The 23,361-nt window shown below is 34.7% G+C and overlaps 1 protein-coding gene across 1 annotated transcript in view; it reads left to right on the top strand.

The window, feature by feature from the left end:
• The window catches only part of LOC140443995 (uncharacterized), a 134,377-nt gene that overhangs the window by 48,904 nt on the left and 62,112 nt on the right, over nucleotides 1–23,361 (top strand). Inside the window, exon 3 of the mRNA XM_072535557.1 lies at nucleotides 16,044–16,193. Coding sequence (XP_072391658.1) covers nucleotides 16,044–16,193 — 150 coding nt within the window. The remainder of the gene's footprint in view (nucleotides 1–16,043; nucleotides 16,194–23,361) is intronic.

Raw genomic sequence — 23,361 nt, 5'->3', positions numbered from 1 at the left:
CAAATTCTGATTTTATGTGTATGTTATTTAAAAGACATAAATGATGTATCCTCGATATGTTGTCATCGAATGCGATAGTCTGTGGACTAGTACGCATTTCGATGCGCATCGCCCCGCCTCGAATTTTCCCATTGGCTCTTGACCTGGAAATCCCTATTTATCGCTCGAACAGCGCATATAAATATTGGCGATTTTCAGGTCAGCCAGGTCAGTCCCTCACGGGCTCTCCGAGAGCTTAGTGCTCTCGGGGCTCTGCTTCCTGCATTTATTTTCCATACTCTGTGGCTGAGAATTGTTTCAACTTAACTTGGTGTTTTTATTTCGACGAAGAAATTGTCATGTAAGAAATATCTTGCCTTTTTCAAGGCAAGACACCGAAGATAAATATTTTCCAAGTCCATAACCCGAAAATGGATTTAAGTAGAGGAGCTCTCGACAGTATATTCGAAGCCCTCTACAGAGCACCCGGGGATATCAGAAGGTGGTTAGACCCTTAATTGTTCCCCCGAGGTGACAATGTTACTGACTTACTAATAGTGGCATTTTCCTTTTATTAACTCTTCTTCTTTGGCTTTTCCCATTATGAGTTCGCCATTTTCGTCCTCCACAGCACTCTATTCTCCCAGTCACCTTCTCTGAGGTCTCTATCTATCATAGCATTTCCGACGTATGTTTTCCATCTTGTAGCAGGTCTTCCTCTCCGTCTTCTCCCCGGCGGGTCCCAGTTTAATATTCTTTTCGGCCACCTATGCTCTGGCATTCTTTGTACATGCTCGTACCACTGCAGGGCTCTGTTTTCCAACTTTTTTGTAATTGAGCATTTTACTTCCATTCTGTTCCATATTTCCTTCGTTCTTATTCTATCCGCTCTTGTGATTTGTAGACTTTGACAACTTTTTGTTTTCTTTGGTTAGAGTGTTGTTCCATATCACTCCATGAAGTGCTCTTGTGGCTTGTTTTCCCCGTGCTATTTTCATTTCTATATCTTTCATACAAATACCATCTCGGCTAATCATTGACCCTAAATACTTAAAAGCCTTACAATTCTTAATAGTCTCTTCTTCTAAACTTACGTTCAAATCTGCAACCTCGGGTCCAATACAAATTCGGTCTTGCACATATTTATCTTGAGTCCCCAAAGTTCATATTCTTCCTTTAATTTCCTTATCATATATTCCCTTTTATTAACTTCCTCTTTTAATATGGCTAACCAGATCCTACTGCATTCTGCCGAGGAATTTGCGACACAATTGGTCTCGTTTAGTATAATTAGAGCCGCTTCTTTGATTTTTCTCTTTTTACTATCTGTTTCTTTTGTGACTATACTTGAATCGTTCCATTGAACCCTGTGTTCATTTTTCCACGCGTGTTTACGTATTTAAGATCTATCAAATTCTCTATTTTTAATATAAGATTGATGTTCACTTATTCTACCATTTAATGGCCTTGATGTTTCACCTAAATAAAATTGATCGCATTCACAATGTATTTTATAAATACAATTCTTTGTTTTTTCTTGTTGAATGTTGAATTTAATTTCTATCTTTTCCAGTTTTTCTGATAATTCTTTTATGTATGGTATTCTTATTTCACTCGTATTATTCCTTGTGTATCTTGTTCTAAGTTGTTCTGTTCTATTTGGTCGATTGTTGAAAATTCCTCATTTATAAACGATAAAGGATAATGAAGTTAAATGTGTCGATAGCAATTAAAGTAAATTGTATACTCACGCTTAATCAAGCCATTAAGAGCGATGCTGGGAATATTTATATTCCACTATGCATCAACAATTTACCCATATAAATTACCATCTTTCTTGTACTCATTGCGTCGAGTAAGAACGATAAATATACGAAAATGGTTGCGTTTCTTTTGTATATCTTCTTTGTGTATATTTATCGTTTCTTTGCGTATATTTATCGTTCTTACTCGACGCAATGAGTACAAGAAAGATGGTAATTTATATGGGTAAATTGTTGATGCATAGTGGAATATAAATATTCCCAGCATCGCTCTTAATGGCTTGATTAAGCGTGAGTATACAATTTACTTTAATTGCTATCGACACATTTAACTTCATCTTTCATCACTAGATGTCTCTAGTAGCATACTCTGGTAATTATTTTTTCTATAATTGCCAGAGTAGTCGATGCGTTTTGGTTTGGTTTGAGTTTTCTTACAAATTCTCTCTGATGACGGGTAGACCCAGAAACACGTGTTAGGGAGTGGTAAGAAACTCAAATTAAATCGAAACGCAACCATTTTCGGATAAAGGATAATCATTTTTAAATAAAACAGATGTTAACAAATGTATTTCCTCTAAGAACCAATGTTCGTTAGAACAAGTAATTTTGTGTTGGTTTTCTATATACCTAAGTCTAATATCCAATATCGTTCTTAGATATTAAAACATCCAGGAAAGGTAGTGTGTTACTATATTCCTTGTGATATATTAGATTTAAATTATTTGTATTTCTTGTGGTGTCACAGCTCATTTTGACATGACATACGACAGTGTCCACCCCACTCCACTGTTATTATTTTTTAAGGAAATTGGATCCTGTACGAACGAATTCCGAAGTGGAAATTGAAACGTCAACAAACTTATTTTAAACTTTTAAATTACTTTAAGATGCCACAAAAAAATAGCTCCAAAACAAAATATTAGTGGTTGCTAAAGATATAGATACTATCATCAAAAATATGTGTTCATAGAAATCTATCGGATTCGTTCAGATTCATTCATTTGTGTTCAGTTTGTGCGTAATAAAAATTATTTTTAAAAAATAGATTAATTCTGCTTTGACACTGATGTACCTACTGAAATGATTTGTTTATTAGAGATATCGTTTATTCAAAATTCAAAATTCATAATTCATTTACATATTGGTGGAATATTTTGGCTAAGCGTATAAGCGCAGAGATACCTGAGAAGGTGTATTTAATTGAACTAAAATAAGAAGAAAAGAAAAATGGACGGCAAAAGTTTCCTGGTAGACCACTGTGATTTGTTTGATGACTCACTGACCCACTGAGAGCCGGTAACTGCTCGTTTTACCAGCATCCTCTCTTATTTCCTGACACACTATCGCTATTAACGGTTATAGCTGCAGCGGTGCAGAGAATTGAAAGCAACAAGAAAATTAACAGATTTATGTCTTAATACGGTAAAAAAAATGCCAAAAAAATTTAACAAATTTCTCGTTTAAATCGAATTATTTTAATTAAAGTCCTATTAACCAGTTAAAAGCAATTATCGTGTACACTATTTCTCATCGTCTTTATGAATATGATACGAAGGTATTCATTGATACTAAATTGTCATTCTGACTATACATATAGACAACTGATTTGAGATTTACCTTATTGTATTTAATATAAAACAATTTGTAACTATTACTAAGATATAAGTCAAGATGTAGTTCCATAAGTTATATCGCCAGGAGACGATGTATCAAGTTATGCATCCTGATGAATATCTCTATTTTTTTTATTAGAGGAAAGGCGGCAAATTCGGACCTCCAATTGGTTTTTATGTTGGTTTTGTTAAAAACGAATAAATGTCCGGGAGAGGATAAAATTACAGTCGAAATGTTGAAAATCGGTGGAAGAAAAATAGAACAGGTATTAAATATTTTATTTAATAAAGTAATTGATGAAGGAAAGATTCATCAAGAATGGTACAACTCCGAAGTCATTTTACTATTCAAGAAAGGAGACAAAGCAAACATCGAGAATTACCGACCAATATCCTTGCTCTCACATCTGTATAAATTACTAACTAAAATCATAACCAACCGCCTAACACATAAGCTCAATTTCTATCAACCTATCGAGCAGGCTGCATTCAGAAAACATTTTAGTACCATAGACCACTTGCACACCGTAAGAACACTGATAGAAAAATGCACCGAGTATAATGTTCCAATTCATATGGCGTTCGTCGATTTCCATAAAGCATTCGATTCCATCGAATTATGGGCAGTGCTTGAATCTCTAGAAAATGCACGTATAGATTCAAGATACACTAACATAATTAAAAACATATATGAAAATGCCACCATGCAGATAAAGCTGGACGAAAGCACAAAAACTAATCCCATAAGACTACAACGGGGAGTAAGACAAGGAGACACCATCTCTCCCAAACTATTTACCCTTGCTCTAGAAGACATTTTTAAGAAACTAGAATGGAACAATAAGGGTATCAACGTCGACGGATCATACTTAAACCACTTGCGATTCGCAGATGACATAGTTTTAATAGCCGACAATATCCAAGAACTAAATGATATGTTACAACAATTAAATGCAGTTTCAGGAGCGGTAGGCTTAAAAATGAATTACAGCAAAACAAAAATACTGAGCCGAGACCAGACAAATATAACAATACAAAATCATACCATAGAAAATGTTGAACATTATGTATATCTAGGTCATGTTATCAAACTAGGAAAACCAAATCAAGATGCTGAAATTAAAAGAAGAACACAACTGGCATGGGGCGCTTTCGGCAAATTAGCATATATCTTGAAAAACACCTCCATTCCTGTAAACTTAAAGAAAAAGGTGTATAACACATACATACTACCAGTTTGTACTTACGGCTTGGAGACAGTAGCCCTTACCAAAAAATCTGCTAAAAAATTAGAAACAACGCAAAGAGCAATGGAACGAATCATGCTTGGAATATCACTAAGAGACAAGATTAGAAATACCGAGATAAGACGTAGAACGAAGATTAGGGATATTGTGGAAGAAATTGCAAAAATGAAATGGCGCTGAGCAGGTCACGTAGCCCGATATAATGACAACAGGTGGACACGGAGAATTCTAGAATGGAGACCAAGGACGACAACAAGAAGCACGGGAAGACCTCAAAAAAGATGGGTAGATGACATAAGAACAGTGGCAGGCAAACAGTGGATTAGATGGGCGCAAGATAGAGAAAGATGGAAGCAATTGGGAGAGACCTACATTCAGGAGTGGATGGAAAATGGTTGACAAAGAAGAGAAGAAGAATTGGTTTTTACTTAATAACATTTATAATAAAGTAGCTTGAATTCCAATTTAAGCAAGAACTAAACCAACATTAAAATCCGTAAATCAATTTTCGAAACCAAATTTAGATTTTTGCTTTAATCTGTGCCTTCTAAGGATTGCAAGGTAAAACAGACGTTGATAAAGATGTTATTAGAGACATGGGAATCTAAAAATGGCATTCCACAACATATCTCCTCAACTAAGCAAAAATACTTAACGAATTGGTTTCTAGTACTCATACAGAGTATATCGGAATAAAGGGAAAAAGACAGTTAATTTGATTTCACGTACAGTGCGTCTGTGTATCCGCCTTATACGTATTTTGCCCTAATAGGGTTCCTCAGAGATATCTATTCACAGTCGCTCTGAACGTAAAAATTTTTCTTTTCTGTCTTAGGAAGCAACTCTAACATGGATTGGTATGGACGCAAATAGCGACATCTGATATTAAAATCCGTAAACTAATTTTCGAAACCAAATTCATTTCGAAATCAAATCTTAACTGTCTTTTTCCTTTTAAACTAGCATTATCTAGGAATAACTTTTTTTAGTTTGTAGTGCTGTAAATTGGGACCCCTCTTTATCCTCGTATTTTGTACCCCCTAGAAATCGAATGGATTATGACGGGTGTAGAAATAATTCACAGTTAAATGAATATATAAATTTATTTTATTTTTAAAATGGATTGATTACCAAACTATATACAAATCTGATTTTTAAGTGACTTAAATACAAAAATAACAAAGTAAATTAGCTTTTTCATAAATGGCGTAGGCCTACGTTTGTTTTATGTTTAAATCTAGTTTACTGGCAGAAGTCGCATTTGTAATCATGTTTTTCCGCACTGGTACAACCAACATGTGCCCAACATTGTAAGTCTGCTTTATAAAGAGATAAAGGGATTATGACCGACTTGCAGGGCTTGCGGCCTCTTGTTTCTATCCAGTGGAAAAATTCCAGTTGTTTTGAACCCATTGATAGCTTTCTGCCGTTTGACATTTTATGTAAGCTTTACCAAACAACTCCATTACATCAAATGTTCTTAGAGGGCGTTGGTTTCTTAACAAACATTGCCTAATCTCCTGACTATAATAAGAAAAAAGACTTACCTAACGGCTGCAACTTAAGTTAAATGAGGCGGTAAGGAGATGATTGTAACTTGGTTCTGCCTAGCCTTCTCGATAATATCAATATTTATGGTGTGGCTTGAATGTCCGTCAAAGACTAGTAGAACAGGAGATTCAATTGTTGGTTTTGTAGTGCTCAAAAAATGATCGAACCATTTTGTAAACAGTTTTGTTGTAATCCATCCCGATGGCTGAACGTGAAAGACAGCACCTACAGGAGCTCCTTTTTGCAACTGAGCATTCTATATTTCCGAGGAAATACCACCATGGCTGGAACATAGTCGCTACCAGCACTCACATAGACTACAATTGTTATCAAGACACCTCTTCCTGCTGATGTAAGAGAGCCTACCTGTCTTTTTCCTCGGACACCAATGAGCACTTTCATCAACGTTAAAAATTCTGTTTGCTGGATAGTTGTGTTTCCCAAACGCCTATTCAATGTTGTCAAAAAAACATTGACACATATTCTTTGTTGAAACCTATAGCTCCTGCAAATGGTTTCTGTTGGCTTTACGAATTAAAAGTCGGCCCTTATGCCTTTTCTTGAATAGATCTAGCCACGCTTTACCTGCCATGTTGTGTTTAACAAAAGGTTGCGTTATGCCATTACTTTGAACCAGTTGATAGGCCATCCGTCAAAGGTTTCGCCTAGTAAACCAAAAAGTTTAATTTCCATGACCAAACAATACTTAACCAACTGTTCCTCCAATTCGGGAGGAAAGACAGTATGCTTTCCTTGCCTAACAGAAGCTGATTTTGCTGGTTCTCCATATTTTTCCATTGACAAACGCTTCAGCGTCGTCTTGGGTACTTCAAAAGTCTTGGCAGCCTTCTTCCATCCCATTCTTTCCGCCCTAGTGGCTTCTATAGCCTTTGTCGTATTTTCTTCCGACCATAACCTCTTCTTCTTATCTTTGGTAGTCTTTGCCGTGGTTTTTTAATCTGCAAATATAACATTTGGATTTAGTTGTTAATAATGGAAAGATTTTACTGGGGGTCCGAATTAGAAATAAATGGGGTCCAAATTAAAACTCAATGGGATCCAAATTAGAAAATAGTACGTGCAAATCAAAACTAACCTCCCTCAAAAACTTAGCGTTAGAATTTTTTTCCGTCACTTTAAACACTACACTAACTTATTTACTACATACTACGTTCGTATTAAATTCTTACCTTTACCAGAACTATCGTAGAAAATTATAAACAGAAACACTGCAAATATCCCAGAAGTCACAAAAATAAAAATCACTCGTCACTGTCTGAACTCAAGTCACTAACTGAACATCGAAAAGAGCCTTGACATCCGGCAATGCCAAGGAAAGGTTTACGCTGTCTTCCTGTCGGCAGCAGCACCTCCGTACGAAACTTCACTAGTGATCTGAATTATTAGCAGGGGTCCGAATTTATCGCAGTTCCTCTATATGGTGCAGACCAGGCAGGTTTCACAGCGGGGAAAGCATGCTTAGATCACATTTACACGGTCGAACAACTAATAGAAAAAAGAATGGCCAAAAATAGATCCGTCCATCGGGCTTTTGTTGATCTTAAGAAGGCATATGACTCAATACCTAGAACCAAGCTATGGAAAGCAATGGAAGACATCGAAGTTCCACGTTGACACCGAAGATTAATAAACGCGGTAAAAGCACTCTATAAGAATAACGAAATAGCTATCAAAACGGGCAATAGAATATGCAGTCCATTTAAGACGACAAAGGAACTACTACAGGGTTGCTCCACATCCCCCACCCTGTTCAAAATATTTCTGGAAAAAACCCTGAAACCATGGAAAAGAAAGAGCGAAGGAATGGGTATACCAGTAAGGAACGAATATCTATCTACGCTAAGTTTTGCCGACGACCAAAGAGTGATTGCACAAGACGAGGATGACCTCAGTTTTATGATGAGAAAACTGGAGCAGGAATATACAAAGAATGGGATGGAAATAAACCTAAAGAAAACTGAATACCTAACAACGGAGAATACAGAAATAAAACAGCTAGAAATAGACGAAGGTAAACAAATCAAAGGAACAGACAAGTATAAGTATTTAGGTTTCATAATATCAAACAAAGGAACAACGGAGGAAGATATAAAAAATAGACTAAGACAAACAAGAGACTGCATACGAAAATTGAACCCGGTACTATGGGATAAGAACATCAGCATGAAAACAAAGAAAAAAATATATAATACCATGACAAGAAGTATCCTCACGTATGGGTGTGAAAATTGGACAATAAATAAGAAAACCAAAAACAAAATAAGAGCAACAGAGATGGAATTCCTAAGGAGAAGCTGCAGAGTAACAAGAAGAGATAGAATAAATAACATGCAGATTAAGAGGAGAATGGGAATGAATTCCGACATAATAGACTACATCGAACAGAAGAGGTTAACCTGGTACGGACATGTCAGAAGAGCAGACCAAAATCGGTGGATAAATAGAATAACAGAGTGGAGCCCGATAGGAAGAAGAAAGAGAGGCAGATCCCGAAGCTTTTTCAGAGATGAAGTGGACGAAGCAATGAGTAGAAGAAACCTACAGGAAGGGGACTGGCTAAACAGGAAAAATTTGAGAAAACGGTTGAGTGAAGGAATACAGTGAAAACTGTGGAAATCCTTGTATATATAATATCCTCTATATGGCAATCCAGACCAGTCGAACTATGGAACTCCTGATGGAACCCACAGGGACAACAAGGGAACCCACAATTCATTGTTTTTGATATTTTGTCGCCGGTTATTTTGACATTGGTCACCAATAATTTTTTATTTGGTCTTCCTGACAAACGTTTACATTTTTGTTAAACATGTAAAAATTGTTTTTCGATGTGTAGTTTATAGTTTTTTACGACCTATATTTAAAGAAAGTATAACGAAAGTTTAAACAAATGCATCGATATGTTTTTAAAAACAACATCCACTATCTAGTATTACCATGAATCTTAAAAGCTGATCGTGCTTATAGATTTGGACGATAAAAACGCAAGATCTTTTTTGTTGCAATCTCGAAATCCTCGAAGAACTTCGATTGCATGCTCGAAAAAATTAATAACCAGAAAAAAAGCATTTCAAGTTACTCTAGTACGGTAGTTAGTAAATTTCGAATGGGTAATTGACTTTAGTAATGGCTCATTTAAGACTAAATCCATTTTAACTCAATCATATAACATCGCAACGATCTCTTGATCAATAGCTGGTATTTATTATCGGCTTACATTTACTTTATTCTTACAATGTCGTTATACAACAGCTTGACATTTCTCAAATACCGACAGTCAGGTAAATATTTGCATTAAGGTGTATTTAAAAAAATTATGTAAATATAAATTCCTCATAGTTTATAATCCTACATTAACTTGAAGGTGATTTCTTTATTCGGCATAAACCCGACAAGGACCAAATAATGTAATATATAATAGTTTAGGTATTTTTTTATTCGTCTTTATAAGTTTTTGTCAGGTTTTTATAAGATTGCATACTAAACTTTACAATTAGTGATTTCTAATATCTTATTATCTTATTATATATTTATTAAATATGAATTTTATGGGTGAATCCATATTGAACTATTTCTGAAGCGGAAACCGATTATGCATAAATACTTTTTTGATAAACCTTAACAAACAAAATAGAAGTGGAAAAGTTCTGATGGCAGACCAGAATAATGAAACAAATTCATTACAAACTGAAAAAAGATATATCAGGATGTTATATTTTGTACATCAGTTCGATAGGGACAAGTACCTTTCAGTACAAGTGCTAGAAGCAAATAGGGATACAAAAAACAACTTAGACAAATATATTAAGATCAACAAGAGCCGAAAGAAAAAACAATTACACAGCAATGTATACAAACTTAAATGTGGCGACTGCCCAAAAACTTACATTGGTCAAACTGGTAGAACTTTTATCAAACGTATAGCAGAACATAAAAGGGCCTCCAGTAATAGAAAAACAGAGTTTACGTACGCACTTCACCATAATCATTCTTTTAATGACCAACTTTAAATTCTTCACGCTCAAAATAAAGGTCTAAGGTTAAGCAATCTTTATTAGAATCTATGGAAATTAACAAATTAAACAATACAGACATAATTCTGAATGTTCAACTTGAGACAAACAGTTCTCTCCTCCTCAACTTATTCAGTTAAAGACTTTAAAGTATAAACACATACCAAAAATAGAACACTTGGGAAAGGCACTCTAGCTGAAACAGTTGTAGTGATAATAATTTAGAGTAATTTTTTTGAAAGTGTTGAAAACAAAAGTTTTCAGTATTTTATTATTAAATAGGGATACATTAAAATACACCAACCTTAACCCATGAACGGCTAGCGTTACCATATAGTAACAGTATATTTACGTTCATATTGCTGAGACTTGTTGGAAATTCAGTATAACGGTTGCGTCATTTTACTGTCGAATATTAGTGCAAGCTCAGTTTTAACTGTATTGTTTAAAACAAAATTACTATAAGTTGAATGAGTGTGTTGAATTTTGTGGTATAAAATGGACTCTCAACCAGTGGACTTCCGTCTAGAGTAAGTGTTATGGGTGCTAATATTAATTTACTGTTTATTTGTTCCAGGCAGGGTTTTACGTTAAAAGAGGCTGAACATGATTTATGATGATAAGAGGGGTTAGAACAGGATAATGGAGGTATTGTTGACAATCTTAACGGGCAACAGCTAACAGCCCCTGTTGAAGTACGATTTTATACAGAACAAGAGCAGTTTGAAGATGATAAACGGTACGAAAAACCAGAACGACCGGGCAGAACCAAAGTAACTTGGATAAATGGAGATTTAGTTTCTCATGCAAGACAATTTCCAAAACAAAATGATGCACGATTGAAAATCTTATTACCTGTTGAAGTTTTTGAAAAATTTTTGGATGATGACATAATTCAGTTTATTGTTAATGAATCAAATTAATATAAAATATTCTGGAATGACCTAAATCCTATCATCACGCTGAATGAAATGAAATGTTGCTTTGCTATTCTCATTTTATCGGGATATGTCGAATTACCTGGTCGAGACTTTTACTTAGACGATCAAGATGACATACGAAATCAAATGTTAACTCAAGCTATGCGCCGAGATAGATTTCGTCAAATTTTGAGATATCTGCACTGTGCAGATAACAACAAAACAGACAAATCTAATAAAATGTGGAAATTGAGGCCGTTGATGGATAAGTTGAAAAAAAATTTTTAGATAACTGGATTCCAGAACAAAACTTGGATTTTGACGAATCCGTGATAAAATATTTCGGGCGACATCCCTGTAAACAGTTTATTCGGGAAAAATCAATTAGGTTCTACTGCAAGATGTGGTGTCTGAATACTCGATCAGATTATCTAGTAAATTTTGATCTATACCAAGGTAAAAACTCTACAGGAAACACCACATTTGAAACAGAATTTGGAAAGAACATAGCTCTAATGGTGAATTCCCTGAAGTTTTTAAAACTTTACCATTCAAATTTTATTTTGACAAACTATTTAAGGGTTTTAATATTTTATTTTATTTAAAACAACTGGGGTACTATGGAACAGGAACAATTCGGAAATACCGCATACCCAAATTATTACTCCAATTGCTCCATTGCTCATTACTTCAAAAGAAAGATCTTTTGAAACAAACTATGAGAGATGGCTATAGTTCAATACTAAACAAGGATGATAGTATGATTATCGATTAATGGGTAGGTAATAATGCAGTTGCTGCAGCATCTACATGCCAGGGAATAAATCCAGTTAGTGGTGTAAAAAGATTTTCAAGGACAGAGAAAAAAAAAATTCAAATCAATCGTCCATCAATTATAACTGAATATGACCGATTTATGGGGGTACTGATCTGTTAGATGAGAATCTTTCAAGATATACGATAAGAAGCAGAGGTAAAACGTGGTGGTGGGCAATCTTCAGATGGTTGTTAGATGTTTCTACGGTAAATGCATGGAATGTACAGGAAGACGGAATCTATATCTCAATTAGATTTTAGGAGATAAGTAGTACAAGCATATCTTACCAAATATGGGGCGTCCCCCAAAGGCGCAGGAAAACCAGCAGTATCACGTTCCAGTGTGACATTTAACAGAGTGTCAGATGATCTACGTTATGATGGTCGTAGACATTTACTTTTGCCTAAGGAAAATAAGAAAAGAGGAAGAAGGTTCATGTAACGTATGTACCAAATGTTTGAAATGTGACGTTGGGCTATGTATAGAATGTAATGAAATTGTCCATACCAAATAAATGTATTACGTATTAGGCTAGCGTTACCATATGGTAACAGTCCAATTTTTGTTAATAAAGTGTATCCTTATGATATTTTTTTAATTTTCTGAAAATATATAGTCTTAATACGTCTTTGAGCAATCTCCTTTCGCTAAAATAAAAAAAAATGAAACAATACTATACATACAGAATGCCAACATAAATATACCATGTGCACCTCTGGAGGTTGCCTTTACATCTGGCAGTCCCAGCCTGTAGTCTATTAAGAGATTTGTTGTTTTTCCATCGAGGCCATGAGCCTTTTCTTCTTATGCTGCCATCCAGTGATGATCTTTTGATGCTATCCATCGCTCCAATTTAGATGTAGCTTAATGCGTGTAGTCTTCGTTTACTTTGAGAAAACTGAAACCTTGATTTTAGCCTATGTGGAGCCGGTTGCTAACCACATAGAGAGTATTGAGACTCCGTCGACTTTATTTTCTCTTTTTAGGTGGCTATTTTCTGATGAACTCCCGGTAGAGTGATTCCAGCTAAGTGGTAGATGTTATCAACAGAGGTTGATTTTAAACATTTTATAATAAATCAAAATATTTTGGTAAAATAATTAGAAGACGTAAATACGATCTACTTTGTCTTGTAATATAAGGAAAAGTCGAGGAAAAGGGATGAATCGGTCGAAATGTTCACGGCTGCGTAATATTTGGCAATGGTTAATGTTGCAATCTGGTGTTTCATTAATTTGCATGTATAATCGTAACTTCAAGGTAAAATATGCAATTCCTCCGCCTTCCAATGAAGTGGCAGATATTGCAGATGAATATTTAATTGTAACAAAATTTCATAGGTAAGACGGAAGAGGTATGGTATGACCCAAACATTCAATAGAATACATAAAGTGAAAACAAAGACAAGGCATCAAGTGTGAGAAGAAATTCGAAAAACGGAAATGGCACTACGGGATAAGTATATTGCTTATAACAATGAAATAAACCTCGACCTCCAGAGTTTAAAAATTCCATTGATCCATAAAGATCATCAACAAATGCCTTGACATCCCAAAACAAAAGATTTACTGTTCTTTAAATCGGTAAAACATAATCATAAAAAAAGTCCATTAAAAGAGAACAATAAGTCAAAATTATTCATAAATAACCCACTTATCTCGTAAAATTTAACGTGGGACCAAACCGTGTATAACCGTTATTGAGCTATTCATATTTTTAAGAACCAAAGAAGTTTTTCAAATCGAAGGTTGAAAAAACGGCGAATATTATTTTTAATTAAATTATTTTTTTGCGTTAATTAGCTAATCATTAAAAAATCAACTGGTTTTTGTTAGAAAAAATCATTGAAAAGTAAATCTTTAGATCGATCAAATATGTTTCACGGTCAAATAGGCATAATATTAAGTATTCATAATTCAATCACACTAATTAGTCAAAATTTGCATTTTTTATTACCTGGTGCATTTATTTTCTTTGTTAGTCAAATTTACCTACCTAAGCCTAATTATATTATAGTCGAAGCGGAGGCTTGAAATATAAGGCAAACAAAAAAATTTTTAGCACTTTACTAATAGTTACTAATATTATTATCTACTTTAAAATTATTTATTATTTTAATTGTCATATATGTATAAATTAGGTTAGGTTAGGTTAGGTTAGGTTAGAGTAAGTTCCCTTTCTAGACTGTGAGATGGCATACAGACGCGAGTTTGTATGTCATCTCACAGTCTAGAAAGTGAGTACAAAAGCGAGTACAAAAACGTGAAGTGTTCCACATTTCAAAAATGGTACAAATGACGTATATATTGACCTACTTCAGTATAGCGTACGTGGTGTGTCTTGCTCCATAGGAGCAAGCTAGCAAAACTCTCACTAATATATTTTATCTTAATTAGTTTTGTTTGGATTAGGTAAGGATAGGTTGAGTTTCCTTCTAGGGCTGTGAGGTGACCTACTGACACCCTAGTGGCGTTGGTAGGTCCATCCCACAGCCCAGGAAGGAAACTCAAATATTTTATCTTAATAATATACATCCATTAATATATCTTATCTTAATTAGTTGTGTTTAGGTTAGGTAAGGTTTGGTTAGGTTAGGTTAGGTTGAGTTCTCTTTCTAGACTGTGAGATGACATACCGAGGCCCGTAGGGCGTCGGTAGGTCGTCTCACAGTCCCGGAAGGAACTCATATATTTTTTCTGAAGAATATACATTCATTAATATACTTTATCTTAATTAGTCGTGTTTAGTTAATTAGGTTAGGTTGGATGAGGTTAGGTTAGGTTGAGTTTGGTTATTTACAAATATATGTTGTGCTGTCTGTGTGTGTATGTGTGTGTATGTAACCTGAGAGGGGTATTGCCCAGATTTAACTGGGCATATACTCAGACTGTTTGTAGAGAGGAATTACTTCGAGCGTGAGTGGTTTTTTTTTTTCAGAACGTCGAGTGTTCCTTCAATAGTAGAGAGATGTGACATGTACCCGTCAGGGGTACACCTTATCGATACCTTGCAGACCGTATGTTAGAGCGAGGAATTTCCTGCATAGAGGTGACTGCATAGTCTGGGAGGCGCCAAAGAGAGAAAAGTCCCAACAGGATGGTCCCATTTGGCGTTTTCTGGAGAATATGGCGGTGGTGGTTTTAGCTGGTAACGAGCCTGGCATTGGACCTTCTGGCTTGAGTCCCCCGCACTGTTCTGTGGAACCTTCAGCTCTGCAGTTCGGACATAAAGTCTTTCCACCACCTTGAGCAAGCAAAAAAAAAGGTTGAGTTGGGTTAGGTTAGGTTAGGTTAGATTGGGTTAGGTTATAATATAAAACATTTAAACAACAATTCGTTCATATATTGCAAGAAGGGGATTAGAAGACGATTTCAGTTTTGCCCTCTCATACAACGAGAATTAGAAGATGACTCTTTTTTATGAGACGTATATTTTTTTTGGACGAGGAAAAATTTTCTTCAAATTGAACTGTCTCGTCACAGCATTGTCGCTAGTAGTCGGAGGAAAATTCCCATTTTACAATAAAAACTCGTGACCAATAGTTATTTAAAACGAACGTGTGGTGTGATCTTTATAAAAACAAATTAATTTAACCGTAATTATTCCACCAATACATGCATTCTGAACGATTTATCAAACTTTTACAAAACCACATCACTGACTTTAGGGACGAAGCACCCTTACAAGAACGCCAATGTATTTGATTTCAATAAGACGGTACCTCATTCCACAGTAAATTAAATGTTAAAGAATATCTTTAACACGTGTTTAATGAAAAAGTGGTTCACAGACATTCCGATCTTTTTTGGCCTGCTAGTTCTCCTAGACTTAATCTCTCTGAATTATTTCTTATGAAGTTACTTAAAACAAAAAGTTTACCAACAAAGTTCTTTTTAAGATTTAAATTATTTGAAGAGAATAATGTCATAGGCATGTCACGAAATTTCATTAACTATAATAAAAGATTTTTTACGAGAATTTACTAAGAACGATTCAATGTATTGGACGAAAAGTAGGGTATATCGAGGTATTGGTGTAATGACTATTTCTATGTAATATGCAATATGTACTTCTAATAAGGTATTATTAAATAAATAAAAACTATAATCATTTTAGATTCCAGATCAGACCTAACCTCAAAATGCCCAATGCTAACAGAGTGTCCTTTAAGAGCTGAAAACTGTACTGACGATGACGACTGTTCTGCGGATGCTGTTTGTTGCAAGAGTCCCTGCGGAAAAGTATGCACCAAACAATTGTTTACAGGTAACTACAGCATATTGCAAATTTTTTTCTGTATACTTAATAGATAAAACCAACTATCACTTAGCAGTAAATATCAAGTCTACAAACACCAAATAAGTTTGAGGTTAAGGTTAAACATACTGTCAATACACGATCTTCCTGATCGGAAGCCATTTTGTTCTTTAACATCTCCCATTTCCCTTTCTATTCTATTCTTAATAATATTGCCATATACCCGTGATAGGGAGTTCGTTAAGCTTAGTCCTCTATAATTGTTACAGTCCTGTACAGTATAATTTTTACATAATGTGACTCCTCCCTGGCACGTACTTTGTTGTTTTTAAACATCGTATCACTTTTCTGACTTCATCTGTTAAGATCGCGTCATTTTCTTGATCCTCTTGATTGATTCAGTGTTGTCGTTCTTACTTGTCGAGTTCTAGTAAGTAATGCATTCTCTCTCCCTATATTCATGTTTGGTAGTGATCATCCCATTTGCACATGTTTATAATTTCCAGATGCTTCACATCCCTGTTTCACATCCCTCTTTTCCATACTTTCTTAGACTTTGTTGAGCTCATATATCTATATATTTTGTGACATTTTCTTTTCCACGTTTTGTTCTTTTCTCTATAAGTTGCTCTCTTTACTTCCCTAGAGGCCCTTACATCGCACTTTCTATCCCCTGGGTTATTTGTTGATGGCCACGTCTCGGAAAGTCTTCTATTCTCTTTCACTAATTTTTCTATTTCTCTTGTCCACCATAGTGGGTACTTCTCTTCTATGTTTTTTGCAGCAGAGTAGGAAACGTGTTCCTATATCGGATAGAGTGTTAATGATCACAGCTCAAACAGCGCATAGTACTCTTAATATCTTACAGGTGTACGCCCCCACTGCAGATAAATATGAAAATGAAATAGAAGAGTTCTACAATGACATTAAAAAAGCACTAGACAGCACCAATAATAGAGATATAACAATAACAATGGGGGATTTTAATGCCAAATTAGGAAAGGTAAATTCCAAGACATTATTGGTGAATTCGGACTAAGAATAAGGAACGAAAGTGGTGAAAGACTGACGCAATTCTGTCAGGAGTTTGAAATGATAGCGACAAATACATTCTTTCAGTTGCCACCACGTAGATTATATATATGGAAATCACCTATGGATAGCAAAGAAAAAATTATCAGAAACCAGATAGATTATATCCTTATCAATAAGAGATACCGTAACTCCATCAAATCGGCAAAGACATATCCAGGAACAGATGTGTCATCAGAATACAATCCAGTAATCGTAAAATTCGAAATCCACTTAAAGAAAATAAAAAATCAACAAAAGATACAACAAATAAGCACACTGCTAAAACACCCCAATATAAAAGGAGAATTAACGTTGAAAATTAACGAAGAGTTAAGCAAAACAATAATCAATGATAATGAAGATTCCAACGAAAAATTAGAAACATTTAAAAGCACATTAATGATACCAATTAAAGATACGCTGAGTAGTAACAAAATCGATGATGCTAAGACTTCATGGATGACAGATGAGATCCGGCAACTAATGAACAAAAGATCATACAAAAACAAAAATGTAAACGAATACAAAGCCACACAAGGAGATCAGGATAAAAATACGAGCAGCTATAGAGAAGTGGTACAATGACAAATGTTTAGAGATAGAAGAACTCCAGAGAAATCATGACAGTTTTGAATTGCACAAAAAAATTAAAGAATTAGCAGGTATAAGACGGTCCAACAATAGTAACACCCTGGTTGATACGAATGGCAAAATAATATCTGATATCAAAGGTAAATTAAACAGATGGAGAGAATATGCCCAAGAATTGTTTGAGGATCACAGGACACAACAAGATGGCATGAACGATTGCGAGGAACATGATATAGGTCCAAATATAACTAAGGATGAAATAATACATGCAATAAATCTGGCAAAATTTAATAAAACTGGGGGGCCTGATACAATTCCAACTGAAATAATTAAATTGAAAGATTGGCTCAAATCAACATTTATTACATTACCACAAAAACCTAATGCAAGGGAATGTAATGACCACCGTATAATTAGTCTAATGAGTCACCCACTAAAAATATTCTTAAAAATTATCCATTTAAGAATTTTCAGAAAAGTGGAACAAGACATCACTGAAACCCAATTTGGATTTAGGAATGCCATGGTTACACGAGAGGCATTATTTGGATTTAACGTCCTCATGCAAACATGTATGGATGTAAACCAACCACTCTATATTTGTTTTCATTGATTACAATAAGGCGTTCGATAAGGTCCGACACAACCGTCTTATACAGTTACTTAAAGATAAACACGTTGACAAAAAAAACTTAAGAATAATAACTCATCTCTACTTTAACCAAACAGCAAAAGTCAGAGTAGACAAAGAACTTTCGGAGGAAGTAGAGATAAAAAGAGACGTAAGGCAAGGTTACATACTCTCCCCCTTATTGTTTAATCTATATTCGGAAGAAGTAATTAAAAAATTTAAAGAAAGAGGTGAGCGATCAACTTGAAGCATTCAAGATGTGGACCTACCGAAGAATATTAAAAATAAGTTGGGTAGACTGAATAACAAATGTTTAGGTCCTCAGAAAGATGACCAAGGAAATGGAAATCATGAATACGATTAAAATAAGAAAGTTACAATATCTTGGCCACGTTATGAGAGGGGATAAATAATGAATAAACCCATAATGCAGGGAAAAATACAGGGAAAACGAAGTATTGGAAGAAGACGCATCTCCTGGCTCAACAATCTGAAAAAGTGGTATAATTGCCGTTCCGTCGACTTGTTCAGAGCTGCAATCTCAAAAGTGAAAATAGCTGTGATGATTACCAACCTCCTTAGAGGAGACGGTACCTAAAGAAAAAGGGAACGTCCTTTAGTTTATTGCTTAATCTTAATTTGTAAAGAAATGAAGTTGAATCGTTATGCAGGCTTACTATATTTTACTTTATTTACCTTTGACTGCTCATTTGGGTATTTTTTGACCACATTTGTGTTCAACTCTACTGTATAGAATCGTTGATTTCCGAAGTGAAAACCGAAACGTCAAAACAAATTTATTTTAAAGTAAAATTGTGGCTTACTCTCAATAAAAATAGTAATTATGTGAGGATTTCTCCCATTTTAGTGTTCCATCCTTGTGTTTAGTATGCTCCATCCACCAACGAAACTACAACAGTCCGTCAGGAAGAAATTCATAATACTAGACGTAATTCTTTCTTAAATAAATGCATTAAATATTTTTATCCTATAGAACTAACTAACTTTGTACTCATTTTAATATCTTTTAACATAAGTATATTCAGAGAAAAATAGTCATGGTATGCACTTTCTTAAAATTCAAGTCATATTCCTACATTACCATTTATATTCATAATTCTCTATTTTGTATGCACGCTCCTTCTTAGTGATGTAGCATCTCATTTAGGAACTCCCATATTTTGAAACGCCCTTGGAATTCCATTTAAATTGTAAAATTGAGAAAGACACACTCCACAAAGGTGTATTATATTTGAATGCCTGTCGAAGATCGAAAAGATAGAAGAAAGTTTAATAGGTATATTTAAGTATTTAGGCGTAGACTTCTTGTAGGTATTGCACAAGACTAATAATATTCATATTACTTTGCTCATTGTCTTCGGCCTATATGTTAATTTTTGTTGTTGATTGCTCCTAAACAATTGGTCGTTCGTAAGTAAATCATTAAAGTGAATCAGTATTGTTGTGTAATTATTTTAAAAAGTGATGGGCAAAAATCTATTGTGTTACGGTATTAAATAAATTATTATGTAGGTATTTACAAAAAGGAAGCGGCATTTCAAGGATACGCTTGTTTTTATTTTTAAATAACAAATCATAGCAAATGAGGTTGAATAAAAATACGTTGGAAGTGTTGATACTCATTTTTTTATATATATAAATATCTATGAGCAATATTCAGTACGGTTCCTTAGCACTATATGTATAGAGAATAAATTTAATCTGATTCATAGTACCCATATTTTTAAGAGTAATCATATATACATACATACTATTGTTCGACACACTGAATTAAATTTTGAAAATCTTAAATGCTGTTAGGCAATACTCCTTTTTACATTCTCAAAAAAGTCTCTGGCTTAAAGTCTAGCTTAATAATCTATATTAATAAAATGAATCGCCGAAATCCGTTAGTTTTTTAGTTATTGTTGGAATATTTTCTTTTTTACTGATCGTATTGCTTAGAGTTAATACTATGGGTGACTGATCTGAGTTCATGTCCCAACCATCATCAATGTCTAGGTAATTGACTGAAATAGTTTTAATTACGAAGAAATCTATTAGGTCAGGAATTTTATTTCTAACTGTAGACCAATAGGTTGGTCGGCCAGTAGATATTGATTCGCACCTACGTTCGTTGATAAAATAGCCAATTCCTTTCCTTTAGTGGTAGTTAATCAGAAACCAAATAGATTTTATAACGATTAACAAAAGGTTTTGTAATGGAGTACAAAGTGCAAAAACCTATCCAAGCACAGATGCAGATACGGACCATAATCTATTACTTCTTCTTCTTCAGGTTCCTTCTACTATCGGAGGTTGGAAATCATCATCGCTATCTTAATTTTATTGGCCACGCTTCTGAATAATTCTAATGAGCTGCAACCGAACGACTCTCTCAAATTTCTTAGCCAGGATATTTTGCGTCGTCCTGGGTTTCTATTCCCTTGTATCTTCCCTTGCATAATTAATCTAAGTAATACGTACTTCTCGCCCCTCATTATATGACCCAGATATTGAATCTTTCTAATTTTAATCTATTACTAGCAAACGTCAACATTAAACTCAGAAAACCAGAGAAAAAAGTTAAAACCATCAAAATAAACATCAAAAACCTAAAAGACGACAACTGCCAACAGCAACTAAACATAGAGATAAACAAATTAACTGAAGGAAGCGTGGAATGGGCAGATATGAAAAAAGCCATAAAATCAAATATGAAATCAGAAAGGCTAAGGAGGAATGGATGAACAAGGAATGCCAGGAACTGGAAGAACTCAGCAACAAACATGACACCTCAAACTTACATAAAAAAATGAAAGAACTTACAGGCAACACCAGTATGGGAACAATATATAATCCATCTGTTCCATCACGAGAGGGAAAATGAACAAGATATAGGTGAAGAAGAACAATACCTACAAATTTTACCCTCAGAAGTAAAAAATGCCCTACAGAATGCAAATCAAGGAAAAGCACCGGGTTCTGATTAAATTTCAGTTGAACTGTTAAAAGCCTTAGATGACGATAATATGAAGAGAATCACTCGAATTCTCAACCACATATATATAGAGGGCAACATCCCGGAGGAATAGCTTAAATCGATATTTTTACCTCTACCAAAAAACAACAAGCTCAAATCATGTAATGACTATAGATTGATATGCCTAATGTGCCACCCTTTAAAGATTCCCTTGAAAATTGTTCAAAACCGAATTTATAAGATGTGTGAGGAGCAGATAGGAGAGATAAGAGAGATAAGAGAGGCATTATTTGCGTTGACGGTACTCTTGCAGAATTGTCGGGAATATAACAAGAGTGCATATGTATGCTTCATAGACTTTAGGAAGGCCTTTGACCGAGTGCAGCATATGACGTTTTTAGATGAATTAAAAAACATCAATTTAGACAAAAAAGACATTGAGTTTATTAAGGCTATATACTGAAACCAGAAAGCAGTAGTATTGTACTGTTATGTTGTACTACATATATACAATTTAGACAAAAAAGACATTGAGTTTATTAAGGCTATATACTGGAACCAGAAAGCAGTAGTAAAGGTGAACGATATAGAAGTAAATAATATACCTATTGCGAGAGGGGTCAGGCAAGGATGCGTCTTTTCCCCGACGCTTTTCAACGTGTACTCACAGGTCATATTCGAAAAAGCCTGATGAGAAAGAAAAGAGGGAATAAGAATTGGTGGAGAAATCGTAAACACTAAGAGATTTGCAGATGACATGGTAATTATGGCTGAGAGTATAGAAGAACTACAAGCTTTACTAGATGCAATAAATAGTGAATGCATTCAAATGGGACTTGACATCAACACAGATAAGATCAAATTTATGATAGTATCAAGGAGTCCAATAAATAATGAACAACTAACCCTTGGTGGACAGCAAATAGAGATAGTGACAAAATATAAATATCTGGGAGCTTACATCAACGCAGAATTAGATTCAGACCAAGAGATAAGGTACGAATAGAAATGGCAAGGACAGCGTCCTTAAAATTCAAGCAATTGTTCTGTGACAAAAATCTGAATACTGCGCTGAGACTGAGGTTTGTTGAATGTTACGTCTGTTCCCAACTATTGTACGGGGTAGAAACATGGACGTTAAAAGCGCAAATAGTTAAGAAGCTTGAAGCCTTTGGACTTTGGATATACCGGAGAATGTTGAGAATTCCATGGACTGCCAGGGTCACCAATGAGGAAGTGCTGAGAAGGATGGGTCGAGACAAAAAATGTTGAGAACAATAAAAGTACACAAGACTGCATACCTTGGACACATACTGAGGAATGATAAATATAGTCTTCTGCAGGTCATCATGCAGGGTAGAGTCGATGGCAAAAAGGGAATAGGTAGAAAGAGGAAGTCATGGCTGCGAAATATTCGAGACTGGACAAACATGAGTCTAGAGCCCCGATGAGTATTCTTTGAATTAATCTCCTCCTACTATATATATATATATATATATATATATATATATATATATATGTATATCTCCTACGGTATTCAAACCTCGTTATATTGTTCTTTTTTAATGGAATGCCTAGGCGGACAATATATTAAATTAACATTGATATCACAGTTTGTAGTTCTTACACATACGGTAGTCGCTTGTAGATGTGCAGTTTTATACTCTAACTCTAAGAATATTATTTTTAATCACGATTGCATATAACTGATATTTATATTGATAATCCTTTGGCTGCATTATCAGGGTGTATTGTGTAATAAACTTTATATCCTTTGAATTGTATGTATGATTGATTTGTAAAATGTGTCTCAGATATGAGGCAGATGTCAATTTTCTCGATGTCAAGGATCGCCTGTAACTCTTGTTGATGTTGTAGCAACCCATTGGCATTCTATT

This window comes from Diabrotica undecimpunctata, chromosome 6 (assembly GCF_040954645.1).
Source record: "Diabrotica undecimpunctata isolate CICGRU chromosome 6, icDiaUnde3, whole genome shotgun sequence".
NCBI classification, from domain to species: domain Eukaryota; kingdom Metazoa; phylum Arthropoda; class Insecta; order Coleoptera; family Chrysomelidae; genus Diabrotica; species Diabrotica undecimpunctata.
Note: the sequence above shows the minus strand (reverse complement) of the source record. Positions and strands in the feature narration are given on the sequence as shown.